The sequence below is a fragment of the Uloborus diversus genome, chromosome 3, assembly GCF_026930045.1.
Source record: "Uloborus diversus isolate 005 chromosome 3, Udiv.v.3.1, whole genome shotgun sequence".
Lineage (NCBI taxonomy): Eukaryota > Metazoa > Arthropoda > Arachnida > Araneae > Uloboridae > Uloborus > Uloborus diversus.
In genome coordinates, this window is record NC_072733.1 from 192,704,202 (window position 1) to 192,716,751 (window position 12,550).

The following is a 12,550-nucleotide window of genomic DNA, read 5'->3' on the forward strand; positions in this document are numbered from 1 at the left end:
AACAGAAATTTCTAACGCTATTGAGACATTAACTGCTAACAGGAAATAATTGTAACACTTGAATGAAAAAGCAAAAAAAAAAAAAAAAGGAGCTAGACTGAGAGAGATTTTCTTTTTCGCTAGCTTTCTGTTATAATCTACGAAGCTCAAGAATCATTTTTATTAAGGTTCTCACTTGTTGATTATTGATAACCTTATTGCCGGTGTTTTTTTTTTTTTTTTTTTTTGGTGAATAATAAAAGCTGCTTATCAAGTACTCAAGAAAGTAATGAGAGATATTTTTAGTAACGTTTTGAATGATGGAAATTTCACGATAGTAACGGTAAACTGAAACTAAAAGACAGTAACGGTAACTGAAAAGCAATAAATGCACTTTTAAAAACTTTTAACTATGTTTGAAAGCCCTAAAAGCTACAAAGGGATCAAAAGCTGTACTTACTTGTAATTTCGGATAATTAATCCTAGAAAAGTTTGGTTTTAATCCAATAGTGTACTTCATTTAATGTGAAAGACACATAAACGCAATCATCATTTGTCCGCAATATTGAGGCGGTTGAATGTATGTCTAAGGCAAAAGCGCATGCGCAATAAGTCTTTCTGTGATTGCATGCTGTTTCGGCTCCTCTGCTCTATTTCCTGGCCTGCGTTGCACCTTCAGGCACCATGCTTTCACCTTAGAGGGAATATATCCACTCATCTGGAACACCTGGTTATAACAGTGTATGATATATAACCCTCAGATAGCGTAATAAAAGGTGTTCTCCAACGGTGTTGCAACACCCGACTTGTTTCTTCTAATCGTTACAAAACGTAGAAGAAGTGACGAGTATTATATAAAGAGGGGTTGGCGAGATGTGCTACTATTACTTTAGGCGGTCCAGTGTAATTTGCATGAAAAAATGAATAGTATAATATAACATACAGGATGTGTCTCAAGTCGTGGTTAGGAAACAAGTAGCGGCTTTCCTCATCTCTATTTTAACAAATGGAATTGTTTAATCGTCCTTGAGAATTGACGATATAATTAATCTATCCGCTAATTATAATCGTAAAGTTATGTAACCTAACCAAACATGATTCCTGAAAATTTACAAATCCATCAAAACCTCAATTCCTGGTTCGATAGCCAGTTCTTTGTCGTTCTCGAGTAGTCAGGATGACATACATACAAAGAAAAATACCCTCGGAATTTAATATTTAAGATTTAACTAATGATTGACAAAGAAAATCTTTAAAACCAATATTCCTTCAGTAACATCTGAAGCGACTAAAACTGTATGAATTTTTTCATTGCATTCACAAAAGGCTTTAAATTTTCATGAGCAAGCATTGATGAAACTGTTTCTGTAACAGCATTATACATTTTATCCTCTATGCATAAAGATGCTTTCCAAATGATGATGTGGGAGATGACGTTTGAAATCTACCAGAACTAAAAAGTTTTCGTTGGACGCTGATTGAAATGTATCACTTAATAGTCAATTGTTACTATTCACCTGTTGTACCCTAACTTCATATTGATAAATTTGGAAAAAGCATCTTTAACCACATTTAGTTTACTATTAGCTTATAATAATAGATTAGATATAAAGTTTCATGATATAGCTCATGAATCTGAAAATCAATTTTGAATGAATGATTCTTGACCTAGAGCATTATCATCATTAAAGAATTGGTTTTTGGTTTCACACGAGCGTAGTTAGTATTCATTAGGTCTCTTCTATTTCTCTTTTCCTTATTTTAATTCCAGTGTTATAACTCATGAAAACTTTAAATAATTGATTTTTTCTTTCAGTCTAGTGATTTATATTATATTGACATAAATACATATACATATACAATACATTTCGTCCTTTAGAATTTTATTATTTAGTTGATGAAAAGGAACATTTTTGTAAATATGTGTAAAAAGGGTTTGCTGAATGCTTAACATCGTAGTTCAATTTTGATAATAATTGCTTCTTACAGTTTTTTTTTTAATTATTTTGGATTATTTGGCAAAGATTATTATTTACATAAAATTATTCAATACTCCGGCTAGCAAAAGTAATTTCATTTACATATATCTTTCTTATGACTTTACTGTTAAAACGATCTATATTTTTAGTCAGTACATTTTTCCAAATTTTCTACTACGGGCCAATCATTCAAAAGTACTTCTCTAAAATAAGTAGTATGCTACTAGTTGCATACTTTCATGTTAAAAAGGCTGTCAGTTATAGTTTTCCTTAATTTTAAATTTATTAAGTTCTTAATGATGGGGATTGAAATCCTTGAACTTGAATACTAAATAAGAAAAGAAATTTTTGAAAGAACTTAAATAGGGTTTTTGAACTAATTACAAAAATATGACCAACACCTAAATGGGTCTGAAAATTACATACTATTTTCATAAACGTATTTTCTCTTCAGGAAAAGAAGCTGCTCGTCCCCGTGTAAAGAAAATTTGAAAAAATAAATGAAATAAGTACACTCAAAACCTGTTTTTGTGACACAGTTTTAAAAAAAAGATTTTTTTTTTTTTTTTTTTTTTTTTTTGCGGTTTAAAGGGAAAAAGTCTTACGTAGAAAATAACACAAAAGCTTACGAAATAACTAGGAATTGCTTCTTTAAACGAAATCAAAATAAACCAAGTGGTGGTAATTTTTGCTGAATAGTCAGACAAAATTTCCCGAATAAGGACATTTCTGAGAGGTTATTGTGACTTCCCATCGGGGTACCCCTGTCGTCACTTGAAGATACTATCTCGCCCTCCACTCGTTTTATTAACAATTTTGTCTATTGAGTCCTAACATGATTGAAATTTTCATATACCGCACAAAACAATTTGCACAAAAAAATCGCACAAAAAAAGACCGCACGAAAACAGGTTAGAGTGTGTAGAGAAATCACCATAAAGCATTAAAATATGTGAGCTTGTGTACTAAATAACAAAGAAAAAAATAGAAAAACTGTAGAGGAAACAAAAATAGCTTTCTTAAGCAAATTACCAAAATGCGACAAAAATTTAAATGGACCTGATAAATACCCACTATTTTCACAAGAATGTTTACTCTAAAAGAAAACAGGCTGCTCGTTTCCATGCAAAACAAATTTGAAAACATAAATGAAATACATAAAGGAGAATCTATACAAAATATTCAAATCCATGTTCTTATGCTGTAAATAACGAATAAGGATGACGAAATAACAAACTATGTAGCGAAAATATATATGTGTGTATCTTTTAACAAATAGAAAGTCTACTAGGGAAGTTGCAACCTATTAAATGTTCATATTTTGGCTATTGGATATTGTTAATTGACCCTCAAAACTAAAAATTCACCATCGCCGAATTTTAAAACACCGTGGTTGATTTTTAATGAATTTTTAAAAATCCACGCGCAAAAGTGCGCGCTTCTGAAACGTCACGCGCCTACGTCACAGGGCGCGAATGGGCAGCCTTCCGCCGAAGATCCCTTGTTTTCGCTAGGAACATTTTGAGCGCGCTGATATTTTTATTTTTTAGAAATTCAATAATCCTTTTGAACACACTATGGAGACCGGATTCGTTAAAGCACAATCTAAATAAACTTCCTCATGTAACATCAATGAGGATATTCGAATATTTCCGAGAGGATGAGAGGTTTAATGTTCCAGAAACGCGAGGAGTTAAATGCGAGGAGATAAGCCTTTTACGTTTCGTCTTCGAAGTCGAATGCGTGACCTCCGGCTTCTCCCCTATCGGAAGAGGGCATGACGTCACTTCCTATGCCATTTGACGTCACAAGAGCTTGAACTTTAAAAATTAATTTTAAAAAAACTATTTATCGTATCGCAAAAAATTTTTCACCTATGATGTTCATACATGTTACTCTATCATATAAAAATAAAATTGAAAAATCGAAAACCTGAAAACTACTTCAACGAAAATTAATAAAGCTAGGTATTCACACTTTTACGCAAAGAAACTGTTACTTTACTCAACCGAAACACCATACGTAAACTCGCAACAATACATATTCATTTCTAACTTTAACTGAATTCTTCGAGAAAATTTCATTGTTGCACATTCTAAACAATTAAAACGATAATAAAATTGCGTTTCGCTACGTACAATAATTCTCTAAAGAATAAGACAACACGCTGTAAGCGGAATATGTGGGATAAAAAGTGTTTTAAAACCAATTTAAATAACTTTTTTCTTTATAATTTATCAAAACTCGAATGACGAAGGGCGCAATGTCGACAAAATCTACAACTGTCTACCAAATTTCATGTTTGTATCTAAACGTTTTTCGGGGATGCCTTCAAAACCAGCATACTACCATCTTATTTTGTTATATGTATATCTTAATATTATGAATTAACGGATTTCGTTATTAAATTATTTTTTTCATTCGTTATTATTTTTGTTTAATATTTAATTGCTCCTTAACGAGTTTGAAGATTTTATCGAAACTATAAATGTTGCATTGATAACTTTGCGCGCTGATATAATTTTAATCAAACATCTTTGAAGATGAAAAGCATTCAGCATCTCAATGAATGAATGGATTCAAGAGAAACTATATTAATTTTTCTTTCAGATTTTTCAGGTAAAACTAAGTAAGTTGTAATTGTAATACCACTGTTTATGATTTTGCTTCCTAAACCAATAATTCAAATGGATTGTCGTTAAAGTTTTATTTAATATGCAAATTAAAAAGTATTTCCCTCTTTTACAGGACAGTCATATGAAATAAAAATAAGAAAACTTGGAAGTCTGCAGTATGAAAAACCTAATATTTTTAAGGTAAATTTAATACAATGTTTTGCTTTAATGATCCAAACATGCTAACCCAGTTGATATCTTTGTTGCCAAGTATATTGAAATGTAACTCCCTATAAGGTCATTTTAAAGTATTAGTACGACTTAGTAGTAATTAAATTTTTACTGTTAGTAATTAATTTGTTTTTCACTAAGCCTGGTTTAACCTTTAAACTCCTGCTTCTCAGTACTGGCGCTTCTTGTAGAAGTTGTTTCTTAAGTTAATTTTCTTGTTAGTAGATGACAGTAGGGGAGGGTGGGGCACAGTGAGATGAAAAATATAAAATTCAAGAAATTTGTAAACTTTGTTTATCTAAGAAACATTTTAAGGTGGAATCGTAATGTAGTTTAAGTATACAATCTTTTGAGAAACAAAAATTTTCATTATTATTTAAAGTTTTTGAAACAATATAAAAATAGGAAACAAAATGTTGTCTCATACAGGACACAGTGAGACAGTATACGAGCACAGAGAGACAGCATATCGGGTTGAGTGAAATATAATATGTTCAAGGCTTAAAATCAGAAATAAATCATAATGAAAAAAAGATTCAAGTTTTATCGTACATCTAAATAAAAATTTAATTTTCAAACCGCAAAAAAAGATTAATTCCACTTTGTACCATTTCATTTCGTTGGATCTGTTCACAACAATTTTGTTTTTATTCGAAGCGGATGCAACATCTGGACCAGATGGTCAAATAAAATATTCAAAATGATTTTACTTATGCGCAAAAAGCTAATGTACAAATCTCTATCGTTATCAACTGCCTGTAGAACATTTCCAACATGAAAATATTTCTGTTTGATGCATAATTCTGAGAGAGCAAAGTCTCCTTCAAGTATTTCATGATCTAGCTCTTCAAAACCCAGAAGGTACGTTTTCACGCATGTCAACATAATCTGATAAAATATCAGATCCCTCGTTTAAGTTTTTCTACATCATCAGTTGTGTCAAATTATTTTAAACGTTTTTACTATAAGATAAACTAAAGTAAGATATTTAAGGTAAGATATTATAGTAAGATATTTACTATATTTTTAATTTTTTTTTATTTCTCCAGTTTATGTTTTTTCTTCTTCTAAAATTTTACAACGATATTTTTACCGTTTTTATGCTCTTTCTTCATTACTCATCCGCTTTTTTATTCGATCTTTGGATAACCTCTAAAACTCTAAAATCTAAGAAAACACTCACTGCTGCGCTAGAGGAAGAAAACTCTTTTGCATCAGTTGGAATCAAAAGATTAGTTACAAATGAATTTTTCATAGGATCGTCAGAAAATGTCTTTATTTTCGCCTTACGTTGATTAAGTCGCATTTTTGATGAGGTAAAAACACCTGCAAAGTAAATAAACAGCATGTTGAAAACTCTTAGATCATAAAATATTTTTTTTAAAAAAACATCTCTTTCGAATCTGAATTCAAAATGGGTCACAGTGGGACAGTCTCACCCTGTTCCAACTACGACTGTCTCACTGTATAGTCCTAGCAATATACGGCATTCTCTCCCTATTACAATTATCCCCCGATTCCAAAACAAAATTCTTTCAATAGTTCGTCTGGCAGAAATGACGGCACGAATATTGCCCATTCTACAAGTTCCTTCTTTTATATCTTACTAGTGGCACCCGCACGGCTTCGCCCGTAATAGAAAAATTAAAGGTCTTTTGGTTCGCTTGTATATTTACAAATAATGTATGGTGAATTTTCTCGCCAATTGGCTTGTACCGACGTTACAGTTCCACGTTATGATAATTTCGTATCTCGCCAATTGGCTTGTGCCCATGTTACGATTCCACGTAATGATAATTTCGTAATTTATGATAGTTTTTTTTTCTTAAAATTGGAATAGAAAAAGAACCACATCGAATTTTCGAAAAATCGCTTCGAGGTGGACACCCCCATGCTACATACTAACTTTGTGCCAAATTTCATGAAAATCGGCCGAACGGTTTAGGCGCTATGCGCGTCACAGACATCCAACAGACATCCTACAGACATCCTCCGGACAGAAAGACTTTCTGCTTTATTATTAGTAAAGATTTCACGTGTATTGGAAAACTGCTCATTTCACAACATTTGCATAGCTCAGTGACGTGAGTCTACCCTGAAATGTGCATAAATTTCTGACCACGCCTTCTTTTTGTTAATGTCGAACAGTGTACTTTTGCATATATAGTGTAGTTGCATCGTTTTAATAATAAAATGGTGTTATACAAAATGCATGTCATCACAAGCATGGGACTCTAGACCAGCTTCTACTTTCCTATAGGAAGTAAATTGTACCATATTGTACAAATAATTGGTTGGTTTTATTTATCCTGCAAGGTTAAAGTGCATTGAATTCTGTTATATCGATGAGTCAGGATTTAAAATTTAGCTAAGTGCAGATTTTAAGTAGATACAATAGTTACTGGCTTATTTATCATGATATCAATACAAAGCTCTGAGTTTCATTGCTGAAAGTAGCAGAGCTAAAATCGAGTATTTGGGAGCGCATCTTATTGGGGCATACTGAAGTCCTGCACGTATACAGACGAACAAATATTGAATTTGGGTAACAATTTGAATTGTAGACAAAGTGGAATTCAAAATGAATTAAAATGTGAATTTTTTGCGAAGTATGTTAATATTGTGACTTTTTGTTTTTAGAGTGTAGTACAAGTGGGATTTCAAGAGCGACGCTTGCAGTACATGGAAAAAGAGCAAATAAAAGAATGGCAACAGCAGAGATATGGTGAAAGAATTGTAGAAATCGGTATGGCTTTGTATTATCTAACTCAATATTATTACATTTTTGAGAATGCTTCTACGAGGTACACTTGAGCTTAGCAATTCCTCATTTTTGCGATTGCATCATTCAATGTTCTTTCACATTCTTCTGAGAAGACTTAATTTTCACCAATTCCATCCGTCTTTTGTTTGATTTTGATTATACTTCTGTGATTCAAAACTCAAAATTAGTTTTTAAATATTTTGTATTTTAATTTAAAGAGTACTAAGTGCTCCAATAAAGGAATGATGCCTCTTTCATTTGGAAAGACGATACTAGCATTTGACAGGGGTGCCAGTATTTTATTTTCGCAAATTAATTAACCTAATATTCTCAAAGAATGTGGAATATCCTAAGTTATAACTGCGATCCAACAGAGGATTCTATTTGTATTGTTATAAATTTGAATGGATAGTAGACAGGACTTGAAACAATGTAGTGTTTCGGGAGACAGTCATGGCTAGTGAAGAGCCAAAACTCAACCACCATTTTATGTCTGTGCCATTGTAAAACTACAGATATTTTGACTTCTATTCACTCGTAGTTTTCTCTATTTCACTAATATGACAAAAAAAGTTTATTCGTTCTCACCCATTTTATAACTCTTTCTTTCTTATTGACCTCCTTTTCGGTACTAAAGAGCAAGCTAGCTTGAAAGCTTAAAAAGCTTTTAAATTTAATTCGGCAAGAATGCTTTTGAAATTTGCCTCTAAAGGCAACGGTCTTGGGATTGCAATAACATCCTTAAAGATTAAAATAAAATGTATGTTTGTGAATCATTTTTCAACAATTTCAGAAATATTATAACGTTAGTTTGTGCCTCCTGCATTAAAGATCTTTTAACAAAATGCATATTGAATAGTTAAAAAATAAGAAGACAAAGATAAAGAGATTTTAAGTAGGTGTAGATTTATATTCAAATATTTAAAGCCCACTTAAGTTTCTTGTCAGAAGACCCAAATGTCTCGCCTTTATTGTTTATTATTGTCATTGCACAAGTTTAAAATTTCTATTTAAAAAGCATGAGAATATTTCAAAACTTAACTACATAATTGAGAAAAAAAACCTTAATGTACTCTTTGCATTTTAGATGAATGTAAATTGTTTCACAGTTTGAATTTTTTAAATAAATTCCTAGATATTCCTCTCTCCTATGGCATCTTAGAAGCAAATAACTGTTCTTCAACCATTAATCAGTGTGAGTTTTTGTGGGATCCTAACCAAGACATAGGCGTATTTTTGAAGGTAATGAGAAAAATATTTTTTACTTTGTGGTGAATTCCAGCGGTAACGAAAGGACAATTTTTACAAAAAAATCGATGCATTTCTGTCTGTGGGCTTATCAAAATACATATTTTTCAAAAACTGATGCATAGACTTTTATACACATCATGGTAAGTTGCTAAAAAAGCCGAAGCCAAGAATTTTTTGTAAGTAACTTTTTTTAAATCAAGTTTAAAAAACGGGAACGGAAGGACATTTTTGCGACAAAAAAAGTTACTAACAAAAGATTCTTGGCTTCGGCTTTTTTAGCAACTTACCATGATGTGTATAAAAGTCTAAGCATCAGTTTTTAAAAAATATGTATTTTGATAAGCTCACAAACAGAAATGGATCGATTTTTTTGTAAAAACTGTCCTTCCGTTACCGCTGGAATTCACCTTGTTGTTTCTGACATTTTTCTTATTTTTCTTAATTCCAGAATGCATCTTAAAGCGAAGTTTATAAAGTTATTCCCTTTTACAAAATTTAACTATTTCGTGTACTGTAGTATTATACTAGAGTAACGGCACCAGTAACAAAAAGTCATAAGCTTGGATTTAAATAATAATAGTTTTAGACGGGTAAAACTGATATTGCTGTGGCCCATGAATACGGGGCAAGCATCTAGTGTTATCAGAGTGAATTTTATGAGCCAGTTGGTATTTATAATGCAGTGGTGGAAGGTTATGAACGGCTACCACGAGGTCAGCTGATGTTTCATGTTCATTTGAATTTAATAAGGTTTTAGATCTAAAAATCAAGAACTTTTGTACATTTTGAAGAGAAAAATGAAGGTTGTGCGTTACTCATCCTTTAATCATCCTATCTCTTACTGGATATCGTCAGATTTTTCGGTGTCTGTTACTGGGTATTGTCAGATTTTCCGGTGTCTGTTACTGGGGGTCGGACCTTTTTTTCTAAATTGAGTAAATAAAAATCGAATTAACTAATTCAGGGGATCCAGAAGCAGTCAAATGTTAGATGAGATGTAGTTGCAAGAGAAAAATAGTTTTAAAAGTCTAAATACATTAAAAGGCTCAGAAAATTGAGTTAACCTGAGAGCGATGTCTTAAGTATGTCTGTTACTGGTTCCGTTACCCTATATTGTAAAAACACTTTCCGGTACTTGAAACCTTAGAGGGATGAGACCAGGTGAAATGGCTTCTCCAGAATATTTAAAATCAAACGATAACTGTCTCGACTCTAGACAGATAAACAGTCCAGATGTCCAGAGGAAGTATAGACAGACGCTCACGAATTTTAATAATACAGAATGGTGTTTTTCTCATGATTTTATGTTTGTAATATATTTTTCCCGGTTTTTCAGATTTTCTGTAAAAGTATGCAAATTAGCGGTACTTAATTTATTAGTTTTTTAATTAAATGTTTCTCTGCCTAGAGTATTGAATTATTTACATACGAAACCAAAAAGAAAACTGAAGTTATTTAAAGTGTGGGTTTCTTTTTCTGATATACAATTTCGTTCTTACTATTACCTACGTTCTTTGTAATAAACTTTTTAAGTGTTTGTTTTCTGATATACAATTTCGTTCTTACTATTACCTACGTTCTTTGTAATAAACTTTTTAAGTGTCTGTTTTCTGAAAGACGATGAATATGAATGAGACTTTATTCATGAACTTTAAAATATTTTTAACTAAAACAAATTTAATAAAATAATAACAAAACTGATCGTCAAAGGTATTTTTATTTCGTTTTAAATTTCAGTTTCGAAAAACATTCTTGATTTTTTTCCATAGAAAGAAGTACAAATCTGATGTACGTTATAATACGTAATGATGTATATGTATACACATATATTTATTTACAGGTAAATTGCATCAGCACAGAATTTACGCCAAAAAAGCATGGAGGGGAAAAGGGCGTACCTTTCCGAATTTTAATCGAAACTTTTTCTCAAGAACCTCATTGTGAAAAATTACACTCCGCTTCTTGCCAAATCAAAGTTTTCAAGGTGAGTTCATTGTAAAAGAATCTTTTTAATAGCTCTTATCAAAACTGATTCCCTGTCTGTACTTGAATGTTGTCAATGAAAGTAAAATGATTATGTACTTTATATGAAAACTACTGTTGCTTGAAAGAAGGACTTTTTAACGTTGTGAGATTTTATAGTACAATGTATGCGGTACCGGAGACGGAGTTACGTTATCTGTGTAAAATATCCAGTTATCTGTGTAAAATATCCAAAACCCTTTCGTAATTACTTGCAACAGGCCGACAGAGTGGTGCAGTGGTTCGACGCTGGTCTCTTACGCTCAAAGGCGCAAGTTCGGTCCTGGCTCCAGTCGGTAGATTTGTTAAGATGCAGATAAATGACAGCGTCCATGTCGTATTATTATACGGCATGTAAAAGATCCCTTGAGTACTCGTTTGCATGGAGTATCTCTTGGCAAAATTAAATTCCTAGTGCTGTTTCGCATCAAATAGACCCCAGGTTCCTCCATCTAGTGAGGAAACTGGGCGGTAAAATTTTCATTGCAATGGCGTCACACCGATAGCGGTACCACATGAAAGAGTGGTTGCTATGCCGGGGGATCACACTAGGTCGGCAAAAGGCAGTGCCTCTACTGCAGCCCCATTTGAAAAAAAAAAATTACTTGTCTTGTCTTGGTAACGATGTAATAATGCCACCCTAGCACTTTGAATTTCATATTAATATCCATGCATTCAAAATTTAAAATAGCTCTGAGTTCTTACGAAATTCGAAAAACTTTTCTGATACATAATATATTATTAGGGTAGACCGGTGGCACGTTTACGCGGATTTATTTCAATGAATTATCTGAATTTTATGTTTTAACTTAGGAACTTTTTGACATTGCGTTTTTATGAACGGGCATGAAGACAGCACAACATGATTGTAAGCTATATGATTTGTAACTTAATTAAAAATTAAATACTGATTTTCAAAACTAAATAGTCTGAAAATGCTAAAAAGTTTTGAGACAGTTCGGAGCGAAAGAAGAGCCAGGGCACGTTTAGAAGTAAAACACAGTAAGAATGTGCGTATAAAGGCGCTCAGAACGCTTAAACTTGCCCCGCCCCAAAGTTTGGATTTATTTTTAACGTGCAAAAAAATTTAATAACATTTCAGTTCATACAAATGCAATTCTCATAAAAGGATAAAATTCTGCTATTTTTTTATATATTTGTTCCTAACTAAGCATTATTTATTCACAATAAGCTTCAAAACGTTCAACTCAAAATTTACTCGACTTGGTAGAAAACATATTGTTCTCTCTGCATGCTAGACCGAAGCTCAACTGATGCTCAAAAACTTGGGAGAATATTTGCAAGGAAGCAGCATCAATCTGCAATGACTGTTGGCTCTCCAGTTATAACTCGTTTTGGAAAAAAGCCACTGCGTAAACATGCCTCGGTCTACCCTACTTTTTAGCATACTGTATATAATTTCTTTTAAGGAAACAAATGCAATATTTCAATAATCACATTTCCTTTAACAAAAAATATTTTTAGAGAGTTTTTTTAGAACTGATTTTACATTAACGATCTATCGGGTGAAGAAATTTATCTGATTTATCTGACGAAGTGCTGTTACTCTCGACAAGGAAACAATATTATGCCAAATAGGTGCCCTAAACATAACGTCTGTTGATTTTGCATTTTCACTGTATTCTGCATACCGCAATGTTACATTTCTAGCTCATTTGCAGCTTTAGAATGGGAAACGTTTCTAATTG

The 12,550-nt window shown here is 32.3% G+C and overlaps 1 protein-coding gene across 1 annotated transcript in view; it reads left to right on the forward strand.

The window, feature by feature from the left end:
- The window catches only part of LOC129219347 (transcription factor CP2-like protein 1), an 84,039-nt gene that overhangs the window by 52,154 nt on the left and 19,335 nt on the right, over window positions 1-12,550 (forward strand). The window contains exons 7-10 of the mRNA XM_054853709.1: window positions 4,707-4,774; window positions 7,445-7,550; window positions 8,704-8,810; window positions 10,660-10,803. Coding sequence (XP_054709684.1) covers window positions 4,707-4,774; window positions 7,445-7,550; window positions 8,704-8,810; window positions 10,660-10,803 — 425 coding nt within the window. The remainder of the gene's footprint in view (window positions 1-4,706; window positions 4,775-7,444; window positions 7,551-8,703; window positions 8,811-10,659; window positions 10,804-12,550) is intronic.